The following is a 15591-nucleotide window of genomic DNA, read 5'->3' on the forward strand; positions in this document are numbered from 1 at the left end:
TTTAAACCATAAAAAAAATATTTTGGAATAAAAAACACATGAAGACCGTAAAGCTTCCCACGCTTCTCGTTATAAGTTTAGGAAGATGGTTTGCTCATGTTTTGTTTCCAAATGCAGAAAAAAATCCACACAAAAATATATGTGCAGATATCAGAATTTTAAATAAGAGCATCAGCATAAAACAAGATGCTGAAAACACAGGAACATGAGCTGCTCACAGTTCTGCGTTTCACTCTGAAAAACAGTACAGCTGACTCGTTTCACATTTATTGATATTTGGCTGAGATATAAATGAGAAATACCATTATGAGGTACTTTTAAGATGTCAAGAGAGATTTATGACCTCAGATTAACACTGACCTCAGAGCTCAGCCAATCATTGGAGCTGTCTCGATGATGTCACAGATGAGAGAAGTCTAACGAGTCATCAGAAATCAAGGCGATGATCCCCAACGGCATTCTGGGAAGGAAAGCTCTTAGTGACCGATCAGAGACGTGTATGAGGACGAGATGGGTCACTGAGAAGTTAATGTGCTGTGAGAGACGAAGGTCCCACTTAAAAAATAAAATAGCCTAACTCTCAAAGTCATCAAAGACAACGAAATTGTGCTGAAAAGACTTTTATTAATTCACATGCTTGTCCAGGCTGATTTATGCCTTGTAACTGGTAGATTGACTTGAAAAATACAGTTTTTAATCTGTTCTAAGCTAAAAGAGCAACATTTGGTTTCAATTAAAAAATAGTTTGTTATTAAATGAGTAAATATTATATAAAAAATCTGTCACTATTACAGTAAATCTAAGGACAATCAAGCTTTTATTTCTGCAGCAGGCCTTAAACTCTGAAATCAGGGTATATTTTTGTTACTTAAAATAAAATAAACGTTAACTAAAATAAAAAAAAATATTAGTTGCCAAGGCAGCATTTTTCAATTTATTTTAACTTGTACTAAAATAACTAAATTTTTTTTTTAAATAAATAAAATAAATAAATATATATATAAACTACTAAAAATGACCAAAAAAAAAGAGATAAAATTTTAAAATAAAACTGATTCAAATTAATAATTAATAAAATGTTAATTAATACAATTTATAAAAACTAAACTATAATAGTATCTAAATGATACCCAAGTAATACTGCTCTAGATTTGGTGTTTTTATTTTTATTTATAATAATAATATTTATTTATTCAGATATTAATACACATTGGGTATATTTGTATTGGAATTTCTTGATCTATACAAAACCTTTGTTCAACAAATTGTTGTTTTAAAGGCTTCATAAATAAGGATGACTTGAATAAAAATAATCAAAAATAATATAGTAAACTAAAGTTATTTGTGTTTGACAAAGGCCCATTATAAAATAATATACAATATATGCAATGCAATGTATATATAATACAATATGCAGTTTATATTATACATGCAATTTATGTATTTGATGACAAAATGATATGCATTATGTGTCTGTAGGTGTGTCCCAGTTCACATGCGTGTGCACTGTTCTGTGTGTGTGTGTGTGTGTGTGTGTGTGTGTGTGTGTGTGTGTGTGTGTGTGTGTGTGTGTGTGTGTGTGTGTGTGTGTTTCAGGAAGGACAAGGTGAATGGCTGATTCTAGACTCTCAGGTCATAATGGCTGATAATGAAATCTGTGGCACCAAAGATCCAACATTTCACAGTTTGCTTCTGGACACGCGCTTCGAGCTGCCTCTGGGTGAGATTATACACCTACAACCACACCTAGAGACCTTGTGAAAGAAAAACTGGGGATGTATGACTTTTACTGCATGTCTGCATGCTTGATAAATAAAACTATTAAATAATATAAAAACGTACTGACTGTAAACGTAAATGGGTAAAATAGATCACCAGTCACACACACAGACAACAGCAAGTAGAAATGTTTTGAAGGTCTGAGATGTTAATTAAAGTTTACCTTGGGCTATTAATATATCCACACATACTGTTTTAATAAGAAATGCATCAACAAAATAAAGAAAATTGTTCTTTTAAACATCATATTCATGTGCATGTTTAGTACTGCTGAAGCTGCTTAGCAGTATTTTTGCTGAAAGTTTTTAATAGTTTAAAAACACTTGCACTTGTTAAGTCACAGACGGCCCTCAAACAACAAATGAGCCGTGTTTTCTGAGTAAATGAGCTCTTGTTCTCAAAAAGACTGTGTTTAGCAGAAATGCACCTTTACTCTGAAACTCTCTCGCTCAGTCAATATAAATGACCTGCTTTTATTCTGAAGTGGCTCTGCTGGAGACATACGACGTCTGTCTGAGTCTATTTCACTCTGCAGTTTGTTCTGGCCAAGAACCGTCCTCTTAGACCGTTTGCTTTTACATCACATTTAGGAACTGGTGAATGTGAAACCGGACTTGGATATCTTGATTACTCAATCCATTGATATGGGATCTGAGGCTAAGACGTCTCTTCTGTGTGTGTGTTTCTCCCACAGACATCCCAGAAGAAGAGGCTCGATACTGGGCAAAAAAACTGGAGCAGCTCAATGCCATGCGAGACCAGGATGTGAGTCTCATCTCTCTGTGCTGTAGTTTCTGCATGCATGACCCTGGAGCACAAAAGCAGCCTTTTGTAAATTTCCTACCATAAATATATGAAAGCTTAATTTTTGATTAGTAATATGCATTGCTAAGAACTTCATTTGGACATCTTTAAAGATGATTTTCTCAATATTTTACATTTTTTTTTTGCAACCTCAGATTCCAGATTTTCAAATAGTTGTATCTCAGCCAAATATTGTCTTCCTAACAAACCATACATCAGTGGAGAGATTATTTATTCAGATTTCAGATGATGCATAAATCTCCATTTCGAAAATTTTTTGGAGATATTCAATTTTTTTGTATGTCCTCTCAAAACATTTTTTTTTCCTGCTCCCTATGGAATTGAAATTGTTTACTGCAAAACCAATGCAGCAAAAGCAAAAACAAAGAAAAACATGGACAAAGAGATTTCAGGGTTTCGGCGGATCTTTAAAATTCTTTATTGGTCTTAATTACACAAATTAAGGCCTTATAAAGGTCTCAAATCAGAGTAGAAAGTCTTAAAGGCATGACATTAAATGTTGCATGCATTGCAGAAATAAATATCTTCATCTGTATTTTCCCCCCAATCTTTAAATAAAGGTACATTTGCTTGAGATGCAAAATAAACATGAAGCTATGTTTTCTAATAAAGAACAAATATCTGTCAATGGGGAACGAAAACTTGTTTTCTTGAGTGTAATTGATATCATAATCTCTCATAAAGAGTTTGCATTGCCTTTAGAATTTTAATCTAGCAGTACTGCATTAATGTAACAGATTTCACATGCTGCTGGTGATTAGTATGTGTGTGATTTGTGTTACAGTATTCATATCAGGAGGTTCAGGAGAGGCCGCTGTCAGTCCCGGGAACACAGTGCTGTGAGTGTGATGCCCTACATGCATGAATTACAGCCTGAACTATCACAAAATTAACCAAAATATCTCCATTCCCTTTCTTTCGCTTGTGAAATCCACCTGCATCCTTGTCAGTGGATACTTCAGCTGTTCTCTTTCAGATATTTTTCAAGCAAATATTAGTAGATGCTGCAAAAAAAAGTATGCACATTTAATTCAAGCTATTTTATTGATTTGCAAATAATTATTGTTTTATCTCGAGTCTCAACGCTTTGGTAAAACCCTATCTTGACATCTGAGATGACCGTACAAGCTCTTGCGGAGCTATTTCTAAGTAGCCATTGATTCTGATGGTCACTTTTGAGAGTATCAGATCAGATTCAGATTTCACACATAAATCGGATCACCTTCGCAGTTCTGAGCATCTAAACCTCTAAGTGCTGTAGCGGTTCAGTCCTTCCCGCATATGTGTCACCGTTAATGTGATTTATGAATGATGGTAAAGACAGAAGTCCTGCAGAAAGCTGAATGAGCAGCGGCGTGCATGAATGGAGCTCTGACTACGCTCGTATTTCACACAAACACACACACACACACACACACACACACACTGCTGACACAGCTCCCGGTGGGATGTATGAATCGATGTATAGCATTCACCTGAGCTTTCCTGTAGACTGTGAGACCTTCATATTCTCAGACACACACATCTGAAAAACAACACTACACCGCCCACAAAAACAACATCAGTTTAATCACAGAACACTGAGTCATCAAACCCATACTTTACTCTGTTGCAGGAAGAGACACAGACAGACTCACTGACAAAGTCAGCAATGCTGTAATACTAGACCCAGTACTGCGTCACCACCAAGATTTTTTAATGTTTTTGAATAACACAAAAACAAAAGGCTGCCCCCAACCCCAATTCCAGAAAAGTTGGGACATTTTATGAAATGGCTTTTATTTTGATGGCTGCAACACACTCCAAAAATGCTGGGACAGATGCACGTTTAACACTGTATCACATCAACTTCCCTTTTAATTACAATGTTTCATTGTTTGGTAATTGAGGATACTAATTGTTAAAGTTTTGCAAGGAAAGTTTTTGTCCAGTCTCGCTTGATACAAGACTTCAGATGGTCAGCAGTCTGTGATCATCGCTGTCTGATTCTCCTTTTCATGAGTGTTCATACATTTTCAATAGGAGACAGATCTGGACTGATCAGACACATTTACTCTGTCTCTACGAAACCACGCTGTCGTAGCACATGCAGAATGAGAGCTGGCGCTGTCTTGATCTAATAACCATGGACTTCCCATGAAAGACATCTTGATGGCAGTATATATTTCCGTACAATCCCATTATATGCCTCCATGTCAATAGTATAGAGATTCGAGTTGCATTTCTTGATGCAGCGGTAGACTGTGTTAATTGACAGCAGTTTTCTGAAGTACTCCTGAGCCCATGTGGCTATATTTAACACCGCAGCATGACGGTTTCTTATGCAATGCCATCTGAGGGGTCAAAGGTCAAGCACATTCACCTGAGCTTTCCTGCCTTGCCCGACACAGACTGAGATTCCTCTGTATTCCCTGAATCTTTTCACATTATTATATATAGTAGTTGGTGGAAGACCTAAATTCTGCGAAATGTGATTTTTTATTTGTTTGACACTTCACTCATGAAATTTGGCACAAAGTAATGAGCCATGATCCAGCTTTGCTTGCAAAGACTGAGACGCTCCTTCTTGACCTATCACCTGCTTGCTGTGAGCTGTTTCGAAAGAGTTTACATGGATATTCTATAACCTTTTCACTTTTATTTACCCTCTGTCCCAACTTTTTTGTTGCAGCCGTCAAAATCAAAGTTTGTTCATATTTACAAAATACATTTATGTTGGTCAGTGAAAACTGTGGAAATTTTTTCTTTGTACTTTTGTCAGTTAAATAAAAGTTAAAGAGAATTAACAAATCACAGATTCTTGATTTTATTGCATTTTACAAAACGCCCCAACTTTTCTGGAATTGGGGTTGTATGCTGATTTGCTGCTCTAGAAACATTTCTGATTATTATCAATGTTGAAGAAAGTCGAGCTGTTTTATTTTTATTCATTTATTTTATTTTTCAGGATTCTTTGATGAACAGAACGTTATAAGAACAGCATTTATTTGAAATAGAAATATTTTGTTAAATTATAACTGCCTTTGCTGCCACTTTTGATTTAATGCAGCCTTGATGAACAAAAATATTAATGTCTTTAAAAAAACACTTGCTGATCACAAAAATTTTGTATTTTTTTATGTCTTGCTATTTATTTATTTATTTTTGCTTTATACCAATGCATATGTCTAAATATTGAATGTCTAACTGGCTAACAAAGATAAAAAGAAAAGTGAATTAATCTTAATTACATTGCGTTGAAAAATATAAACTGTATGACATAGTTCACCAGCTTAAGTGTGTTTATTCATTTGTATCTGAAAATATTAGGAAGGCAAGTACAAATCTTACCAAGAAAATCTGCATGGTTAAGTGTAGTATTAATTTTAATAGCAATATACTGATAATATTGGTAGTTTTGAATGTTGTATAAAACATTATCAGCATTTTATCATCCTTTGCTCACCCTTATGCCTTCCTGTTGTCATTGAACAACTCTGAAACACTTTCATCGCAGAGAAACACCGTATAGTTTTCAGGGCAAACTCAGGTTAAACGTCAACACTGCATTGTGGGTAATTCTCTGTCTTCTTTTGTCTCTCGCAGGTAACTGGTGGGGCGACCAGCAGAGTGAGTTTTCATATCTGTCACTATGAATTCATTAATCTGACATCTGCTGTCCTATTGGTTTTACACTGAAGTAATATCACCAGGGTGGATTAACTCACTCAATGAGCGTTTCATGCTTGATAAACAAACACATTCATGCTTTATGTGCTTTATGCTTCATGTGAAGGCTGACACGGTTATTACACTGACAGATATTCCACAAATAAACCGATTAATCATCTGCCTTTTGTTGCACAAAACTATGTTAGTAGTAATTTTCCAATATTTTTAAGTAAGTTATTTGTATGCTTTGAAAGTGGTAAAGTTTAGAATGCAAACAGACTTTTAGCATGCTATAATATTTTGTCTAATTATTTTATTTTATTTAAAATATTTATTTTACCTCACATTCACATATTTTGGATTTTTTTATTTTTTATGCCACATTTCTGTCACGTTCCGTTTGTTTCTGTCTCTTGATTTAGTAGGATTTGTATTACATGTTTTCTGAAATGTTTAAATATGCAAACGAGGCTGTATCTAATTAAACATGCACTAATTTATGAATATTTCCAGAAAGGAAATCTGAACATTTGATAAAGCAAGGTTCAAAATTCTTGTTTTATTATTAGAGTTAAAAGGTTTTTACAGAGGTGATTTATTTATTTATTTTTTACCATTCCATAAATCAGAAAATACTGTAAAAAGCCATAAAAATAATCATGTTTTTAGGAATATAAAATCAGTCAAATGTGAACAAACCGTTTTCTTAATTCCTTCAGTATATAGAAAGGGATAAAACTTTAAACTTCGGTGTATGTAAGTGCTGCTGAAGTAAAGAATTTCATCTATAATTTTGAGAAACGGCCTTTAAAGATATGTATTGCATTTTAAAAATACAGATGCAAATAGAAAAAGTGTAATAAAATAAACATTTAAATGGGTATTTTGAGGAGTTTTCTTTCCACTTGTTTGAAAGAAGACATGTTATGGAAGCAAAATAGCTTAAAAAACAATGTTTTTTCCTTTAAAGTCTCTTCCTAAAGTACAGCACACTTCTCAAACAACACAGATTTGTGTGTGTTTAATGTTTTATCAGTCGTTTTAATAAATGCAAACGTGTTTTTGATTTTTGTGTGTGTGTGTGTGTGTGTGTGTGTGTGTGTAGACAATGATCCAGACAGCGCGATGGATGACCGAGACAGTGATTACCGCAGTGAGACCAGTAACAGCATCCCACCGCCGTACTACACCACATCTCAACCCAACGCCTCGGTCCACCAGTATCCCATGAGCCACCAGCACCGCAGTCCCCGCGCCCCTTACTCACGCTCCAACAACTGCGACCTGGACTACGATCACCCGAGGGGCATCAGGTGAGAGAGAAAGAGTCATACTCCGTTCCATTTCCCCATTTACTAGTGCTGTGGTCGTAACAGATTCTAGTAGAAACAGTGTAGCTGTGGTAGTTAGTTACATGACCTTCAGTAGTTTGCTGGTAGTAGTTTTATTTGTTGGTATTTGTGCTACTTGGCTTCTGTTTGTGTTACTAACATATTCCATATGGAATCATACAGGAACATCTCAGTAACTGAAAAAAAATGTATATGTAGAGCCTATGATATCCCCCTAAATATGTTTAAAAATATGCAAAAAAAGTTATATATATTTATTTTCCTCCATATATACATATATATTGGTTATATGTATTTTAAAGTATAAAACATTAATATTTATTTTAATATAAATTATATATATATATATGTGTGTGTGTGTGTGTGTGTGTGTTCTTTTCAACCTGTGTGTGTGTGTGTGAAAATATACATATATTTATATAAAGCTTGTGGAAGATATGTCTATATATGTTTTTGTCCAATATATTTGTACAGTACCGTTCAAAAGTTTTAATGTTTTTTACAGGAGTTTTTTTCTGTTCATCAAAGCTGCATTTATTTGATCAAAAATACAGGAAAAAATTTAATATAGTGAAATATTATTGTGATGTAAAATAACATTTTTCTATTTTAATATACATTAAAATCTAATTTATTTATGTGATGTGCAGCTGTATTTTCAGCATCATTACTCCAGTCTTCAGTGTCACATGATCTTCAGAAATCATTCTAATATGCTGATTTATCATTAGTGTGTGGAACCTGTGATACTTTTTTTCAGGATTATTTGATGAATAAAAAGTTAAAAAGAAGAGCATTTATTTAAAATAGAAATCTTTTCTAACAATATACACTACTGTTTAAAAATTTGGTGTCAGTACATTTTTATTCTTTCTTTTTTTGAAAGAGATTAAAACTTTTATTCAGCAAGAATGTGTTAAATTGATTAGAATTGATAGCAAAGATTTATATTGTTAGAAAATATTTATATTTTGAATAAATGCTGTTCTTTTTAACTTTTTATTCATCAAAGAATCCTGAAAAAAGTATCACAGTTTCCAAAACAATATTGTGCAGCACAACTGATGATAATTCTAATAATAAATCATTATATTAGAATGATTTCAGAAGATCATGTGACACTTTATACTGGAGTAATGATGCTGATGGAAATTCAGCGTTGCATCACAGAAATAAATTATAATTTAAAGTATATTAAAATAGAAACCATTATTTTATATTGTAAAAACATTTTTTAAGATTAGGTAATATACTTCTTTAAAAAAACATTACAAGTCTTACTGATCCCAAACTTTTGAACGTCAGTGTATATAATTATTATTTACTTCTTTTACAATAAAAAAATAAAAGTTAGTAGTGTGTGTGTGTGTGTGTGTATATATATATATAATATATATATATTTTTTTTTTATTTATATATATATATATTTTTTTTTTTTTTTTTTTTTTTTTTTTTTTTTTTTCCACTGTTTATGTATTTTAAGATCGATGTGTGTGTCTAGAAGTACAGTTTGTAATATATTTGGGCAATCGGAGGTTTAAACAAAAACATTTTCAATTTGAAAAATCTATATTTCATTAAGCCACGCTGTTTCCAACATATTTATTTGAAATATATTCTGGTTGGTATTTGGTTAAACCGATCCATTGATTATTAATGAAACAACCCTGAAACAATCGTGACAGTGAATTGATACGGTGTGAGTGTGAGAAGGTGTTTTGAAGCAGGTGTCTGTTTGCTCGTTCTTTCTCTTCGGTTCTTCTGTAATGGACTCATTCATCATGTCTGATCGGCGTGTCTTTTATCTCGCTCTTTTTTCTGCTACTCTTTTTCACCTCACAAAGACCTTTCAATTCTACTGTCTCCTTTGTTTCTCTTCCATTATTCAACAAGACGAGTTTTCATTGATTTATAAAAATACTTGACATCAGCATGACTTGCTAAAAGGCTCAGTGGATCTGTTCCTGAATAAGAAAAGCAGTAGTACTAACTCCTCTTTTATCTTCTGCTTTAGCTCTTATTTGCAGTGTTCCATGCCAAGTTTCAAATATATGATTAGTACAGAAGCTCTGCAAAAAATTATTTTTCTTATGATATTTATGTCTTGTTTTCCAGTACAAATATTGAAACATTCAAAAATCACGATACATTTAGATGCAAAATGACATGTCTTGTCTGAGAAACTGATCAAAGTTAAGTGTGTTTTTACTTCATATCAGGAAATTAAAATAAATTGATTAAAATGGGTCCAGATAAAAAAAAACTTAATTCAAAGGTAAAACAAGTTTATTAATCTGACCACACTGATTTTTTTTTAAGCATAAACTCACTTAATTTTAATTAATCTAAAAAAAAAAACAATAAATAAGAATAAGATGTTTGAGTACAAATATTTTAGATATTTGTACTGAAAATCAAGACAAAAATACTGAGGTAGATCATCACTTTTTGCTGTGCAGTATCTGAAATCAATGGTATCACAATAATATTTTCCAGTACAAATATCTAAACATTCCTAAATCAAGATGTATTTACTTGTGATGTAAAATGACAAAAGATAAAAAGTCTTGTTTTCTGAGAAATCCATCAGAATTAAGTGAGTTTATGCTTAAAATTAGAAAATTATTTGAAAAAGTTATTTAAAACGAGACCAGTTTATTAAAATGGGTCAGAAAAATAAACTTAATTGAAAGGGAAAACAAGCTTATTTTTCTGACCATATTGACAGACTTTCTTTTTGTTCATTTTAAATAAACGTTTTTTTTTAATCAGTTTTTTTAAGACTTCTTATCTTATGCCATTGTGCATCTTAAGTAAAAATGTCTTGATTTAAGAATATTTAGATATTTGAATTGAAAACCAATACAATAATACTGAAGAAGAGCTTCACTTTTTTCCAGTATAAATATGTCAACATTCATAAATCAAGATGTATTTACTTGTGATTCAGAATACAAGTCTTGTAAGAAATTCATTAAATTGAAGTTAGTTTATACTGAAAATTTGATATATATAAGTTGTTTAAAAAAAAGTTTTCTATGCATAAGTTCACTTAATTTTAATCAGATTTTTTTAGAAAATAAGAATTTTTATCTTATGTCATTGTGCATCTAAAGTAAATATGTCTCGATTTCAGAATATTTAGATATTTGTATTAAAAAATCAAGAGAAAAATACTGAAGAAGAACATCACTTTTTGCAATGTAGTATCTGAATTCAGTGGTATCACAATTATATTTTTATCCTGTTTTCTAACATTCCTATATCAAGATACATTTAAAATTGACATGACACAAGAAGTCTTATTTTCTGAGAAATGTAATGCTTAAAATTTGAAAAATATTTGGAAAAGTTGCTTAAAATGATACAACAAAATGAAAATTTAATAAAAACAATCAAATGAAAAGAAGGCTTTTTATCATATGTCATTGTGCATCTCAAGAAAATATGTCTTGATTTAAGAATATTTAGGTATTTGTACTGGAAAACAAGACCAAAATACTGAGGAAGAACAGTTTTCGCAATGTACTATCTAAAATATAATTAAACAGCAGCTGATACAGTAATGCATTCATAACACCGTAGAAAGGGATATAAAGTCAACATTGACCAAACTGTTTGCATAAAATGTGTGTAGACTTTCTGAATCTCATTCTTCCCAAAACACAGTGAGCATGCCAATCTATTTCTCTTCTTCTGCATGATCTTTGCTCACTTTTCTTCCTCCTCCAGCCCGACCGGGAGCTATGCATCCTCAGCCGAGCTCAGTCACTGCAGTTCCCAACTGAGCGAAGAGTACGGCGAGCGAGAACTTTACGACGAGAACGACTCGTACCACTCCTGCCACTCGTCCGTGTCCTGCAGCAAGGGCTCGCCGGACTGGGACGAGACGCAGGGTGCGTACAGCGACGAATGCGCCTACAGTAAAGACGGAGGAGAAGAAGGTGCTCTCTTTGAGGAAGAAGATGCTGATCTGTATCCAGAAGAGGTGGACATGTACGAGGGCGAGGAGGACTTCAACTACGTCGATGAAGATTTGTTTCCGGTGGACGAGGACCAAGAGCTTCCGTTCACCCCAACGCCAACCAGCATTGACCCAACACTGGACGTGCCATCAGCCACCAGACCTCCTCTGGAGAAACAGGCCTCGCTTCATCAACAGTCTCAAAATTCCAGCCAACCTGTAGTTCAACCGTCCAATCAGACGCTATCCCAACCTCAAGCCAAACCCCCAAACCAGCAAGTTCCCACCCCCCAGAAACAAGCACCGCCCCAACAGCAGTCCTCAGGCCCAATCCCTTCGGTTCAGCACTCCTTCTCCACCACTACTAAGCCGTTGACTGCCGTGTTTGGGTTGGGTGGATCTACTTCTTCACCGCCACCTCCTGCACCAAAAACTCAATCCCAGCCTCCACCAACACCATCCCAGCCTCCAATGACTCAACCTCCTGCTCCTGCCACCCAACAGAAGCCGCCACCTGCAACCAAATCCCCTGAGCTTCCCGCTCCTGCCCCAACAACCAACTCCAAACCTCCCGCACCAGAACCTAAACCTCCAACCCCGACCGAGGAGAAACTGCCCACGGTAGAGCCACCAATGGAGGAGGAACCTCCACTTCAAGAAGATGACTTTCTCATGGAAGAACCTCCAAAAGAGGAAATAAAGATTGAGAGTCCACCAGCATCTCCTACTTTCGAAGAGGAGGAACCGGTACCTGAACCTGAACCTGAACCTGAACCTGAGAGGTACTTAAAACCAACAAACCTGACTAACTTGCTTAAATGTCATTTATTGTATGATTTGAGAGCTGTTTTTAGGATATTTGGCCTGGTGTAGAGGGTCGACCACTTTTAAACCAGCAAACCAGATTAACTTTGCCACCTGAAGTGCACAAACCACAATTATTAGATGATTTAATCTGTGTTTTTAGGATATTTGATCTGGTTTAGATGGTCATCCAGCTTGTCTTCCAGTCTGACCAGCTGATAAGTGCCCAAAACCAAACCACTTTAAAAACCAGCAAACCAGATTAACTTGGCCAACAAACCACAATTATTGGATGATTTAATCTGTGTTTTTTAGGATATTTTTTATCTGGTTTAGATGGTCATCCAGCTTGTCTTCCAGTCTGACCAGCTGATGAGTGCCCAAAACCACTTTAAAACCAGCAAACCAGATTAACTTTGCCACCTGAAGTGCACAAACCACAATTATTAGATGATTTAATCTGTGTTTTTAGGATATTTGATCTGGTTTAGATGGTCATCCAGCTTGTCTTCCAATCTGACCAGCTGATGAGTGCCCAAAACCACTTTAAAACCAGCAAACCAGATTAACTTGGCCAACAAACCACAATTATTGGATGATTTAATCTGTGTTTTAGGATATTTGATCTGGTTTTAGATGGTCATCCAGCTTGTCTTCCAATCTGACCAGCTGATGAGTGCCCAAAACCACTTTAAAACCAGCAAACCAGATTAACTTGGCCAACAAACCACCACAATTATTGGATGATTTAATCTGTGTTTTTAGGATATTTTATCTGGTTTAGATGGTCATCCAGCTTGTCTTCCAGTCTGACCAGCTGATGAGTGCCCAAAACCACTTTAAAACCAGCAAACCAGATTAATTTGGCCAACAAACCACAATTATTAGATGATTTAATCTGTGTTTTTAGGATATTTGATCTGGTTTAGATGGTCATCCAGCTTGTCTTCCAGTCTGACCAGCTGATGAGTGCCCAAAACCACTTTAAAACCAGCAAACCAGATTAACTTGGCCAACAAACCAAAATTATTGGATGATTTAATCTGTGTTTTTAGGATATTTGATCTGGTTTAGATGGTCATCCAGCTTGTCTTCCAATCTGACCAGCTGATAAGTGCCCAAAACCACTTTAAAACCAGCAAACCAGATTAACTTGGCCAACAAACCACAATTATTGGATGATTTAATCTGTGTTTTTAGGATATTTTATCTGGTTTAGATGGTCATCCAGCTTGTCTTCCAGTCTGACCAGCTGATAAGTGCCCAAAACCACTTTAAAACCAGTAAACCAGATTAACTTGGCCAACAAACCACAATTATTGGATGATTTAATCTGTGTTTTTAGGATATTTTATCTGGTTTAGATGGTCATCCAGCTTGTCTTCCAGTCTGACCAGCTGATGAGTGCCCAAAACCACTTTAAAACCAGCAAACCAGATTAACTTTGCCACCTGAAATGCACAAACCACAATTATTAGATGATTTAATCTGTGTTTTTAGGATATTTTATCTGGTTTAGATGGTCATCCAGCTTGTCTTCCAGTCTGACCAGCTGATAAGTGCCCAAAACCACTTTAAAACCAGTAAACCAGATTAATTTTGCCACCTGAAGTGCACAAACCACAATTATTGGATGATTTAATCTGTGTTTTTAGGATATTTTATCTGGTTTAGATGGTCATCCAGCTTGTCTTCCAGTCTGACCAGCTGATGAGTGCCCAAACCACTTTAAAACCAGCAAACCAGATTAACTTGGCCAACAAACCACAATTATTAGATGCATTAAAGCTGTTTTTAAGCAATCTAGTGTGGATGAATCCAAGAGACAACTCCAGAGAATTGTTAGACTAATTTTGTTGCATTATAGATGCAAACAGTCTTGTTAGTCTGTGCAGTGAAGCGGTGAAGGAGGAGCCGAAGGAGCCGGTGGACCCAGCGGTCAGAGCGAAGGAGAACTGGCTACGACTCTTTGAGAAAGTCCGGCAACAGTTACAGGAGGTGAGGCAGTTCACCAGACTTACATTTCTGTATCAAACTATTGCTGGACTCACAAACAGCTTATTACATTGATTCATGTCTTGTTTTTACTTGCTTGAAATGCTTGAAATCAGCATGAATTCAGGAATTCACAACTGACCAGTTTATTTCTGAATACTTGTTCCTGGTGTTATTGCGAGAGTTTCAGTTTACGTTATTTCACAAGAAAAAAAAAGGTGCTTGTCTTTTTAATTTTTCACTTAAACCCAATCTCCACAATCGCTGCAAACTCACATTCATTTTCTCTCAGTTTCATTCAGAAATGCATCACATTATGGAGGTAAAATGGGTTGCAAACAATATTTATTTTCATATTTTCGTACACATTTTCCGCCCGATGCTTAAAATGCGATGAGACACCATGCTAATGCTAACGGCACTCTAACCGCTGTCATGATTATTTTGCAGTTTGCCACGTCCTCTCTGCTTCTTTTTTGTGTGCGTTATTCTGTTGACACTTTATCCTTTTGTTGTCTGTTTGTATCCCACCGTTTTGTCGTCCTTCCAGTCTCTTTTCATTGCTTTAGCGATTTGCATGTTCGCTCAGATGACCCATGATTGGACGAGACTGTCAGGTGGGTCTGTTGTTGTTGGTGTGAACGTTCTGTAGTGGTTTTCTGTAAGTTTCTGACTTGTGTGCATTAAATATTTGGCAGAAATCATTCATTAGAAATTGCATTACATGATTTTTACGTAATTACAAACATCACGAAATTGCTGCATCCCAGCTAAAAAAATTATATATCTAAGAACGTTTTGCAAATGTTCCCATTACGTTATAACAGAACCTTATTTCTAAATATTTCTGAATCAACGTTCTAAACCTACAGCTTTTTAAATGTTTTGGAATCATTTTTTATCAACATAACTGCTTGTTAAATAGCTGAAACACATTGCACATTCTGTTAAATACTATATTTAATGCCAGTCAAATGCTATATTTATGCTGCAGGTTTATTGAATGATTGATATTCTGTTGTTTTTCTACTTTAGCCTGGTTGTTAAAGAAAATGTTTTTTACATTGTTATTTTAGCATGATGTACTTTTATCGTTTTTATAAATTTTTGTTTTATATTTTCTATGTTTTTAATTTTAGTTGAATTTTAATTTAAATGTTTATAATTTTAAAGGTTTAGACATTTTGTTGTGTTTTTGTCTTTTTTTAATGTCCAAAATA

General features: G+C 34.6%; 1 protein-coding gene across 2 annotated transcripts in view; it reads left to right on the plus strand.

The window, feature by feature from the left end:
- LOC109065743 (protein unc-13 homolog A-like) overlaps positions 1-15591 on the plus strand; it is an 80029-nt gene that overhangs the window by 20931 nt on the left and 43507 nt on the right. For both annotated transcript variants that reach the window (XM_042719112.1, XM_042719111.1), the window contains exons 5-11: positions 1597-1720; positions 2474-2544; positions 3389-3443; positions 6190-6213; positions 7361-7568; positions 11341-12354; positions 14263-14374. In XM_042719112.1, coding sequence (XP_042575046.1) covers positions 1597-1720; positions 2474-2544; positions 3389-3443; positions 6190-6213; positions 7361-7568; positions 11341-12354; positions 14263-14374 — 1608 coding nt within the window. The remainder of the gene's footprint in view (positions 1-1596; positions 1721-2473; positions 2545-3388; positions 3444-6189; positions 6214-7360; positions 7569-11340; positions 12355-14262; positions 14375-15591) is intronic.

This window comes from Cyprinus carpio, chromosome B2 (genome assembly GCF_018340385.1).
Source record: "Cyprinus carpio isolate SPL01 chromosome B2, ASM1834038v1, whole genome shotgun sequence".
Classification (NCBI taxonomy): domain Eukaryota; kingdom Metazoa; phylum Chordata; class Actinopteri; order Cypriniformes; family Cyprinidae; genus Cyprinus; species Cyprinus carpio.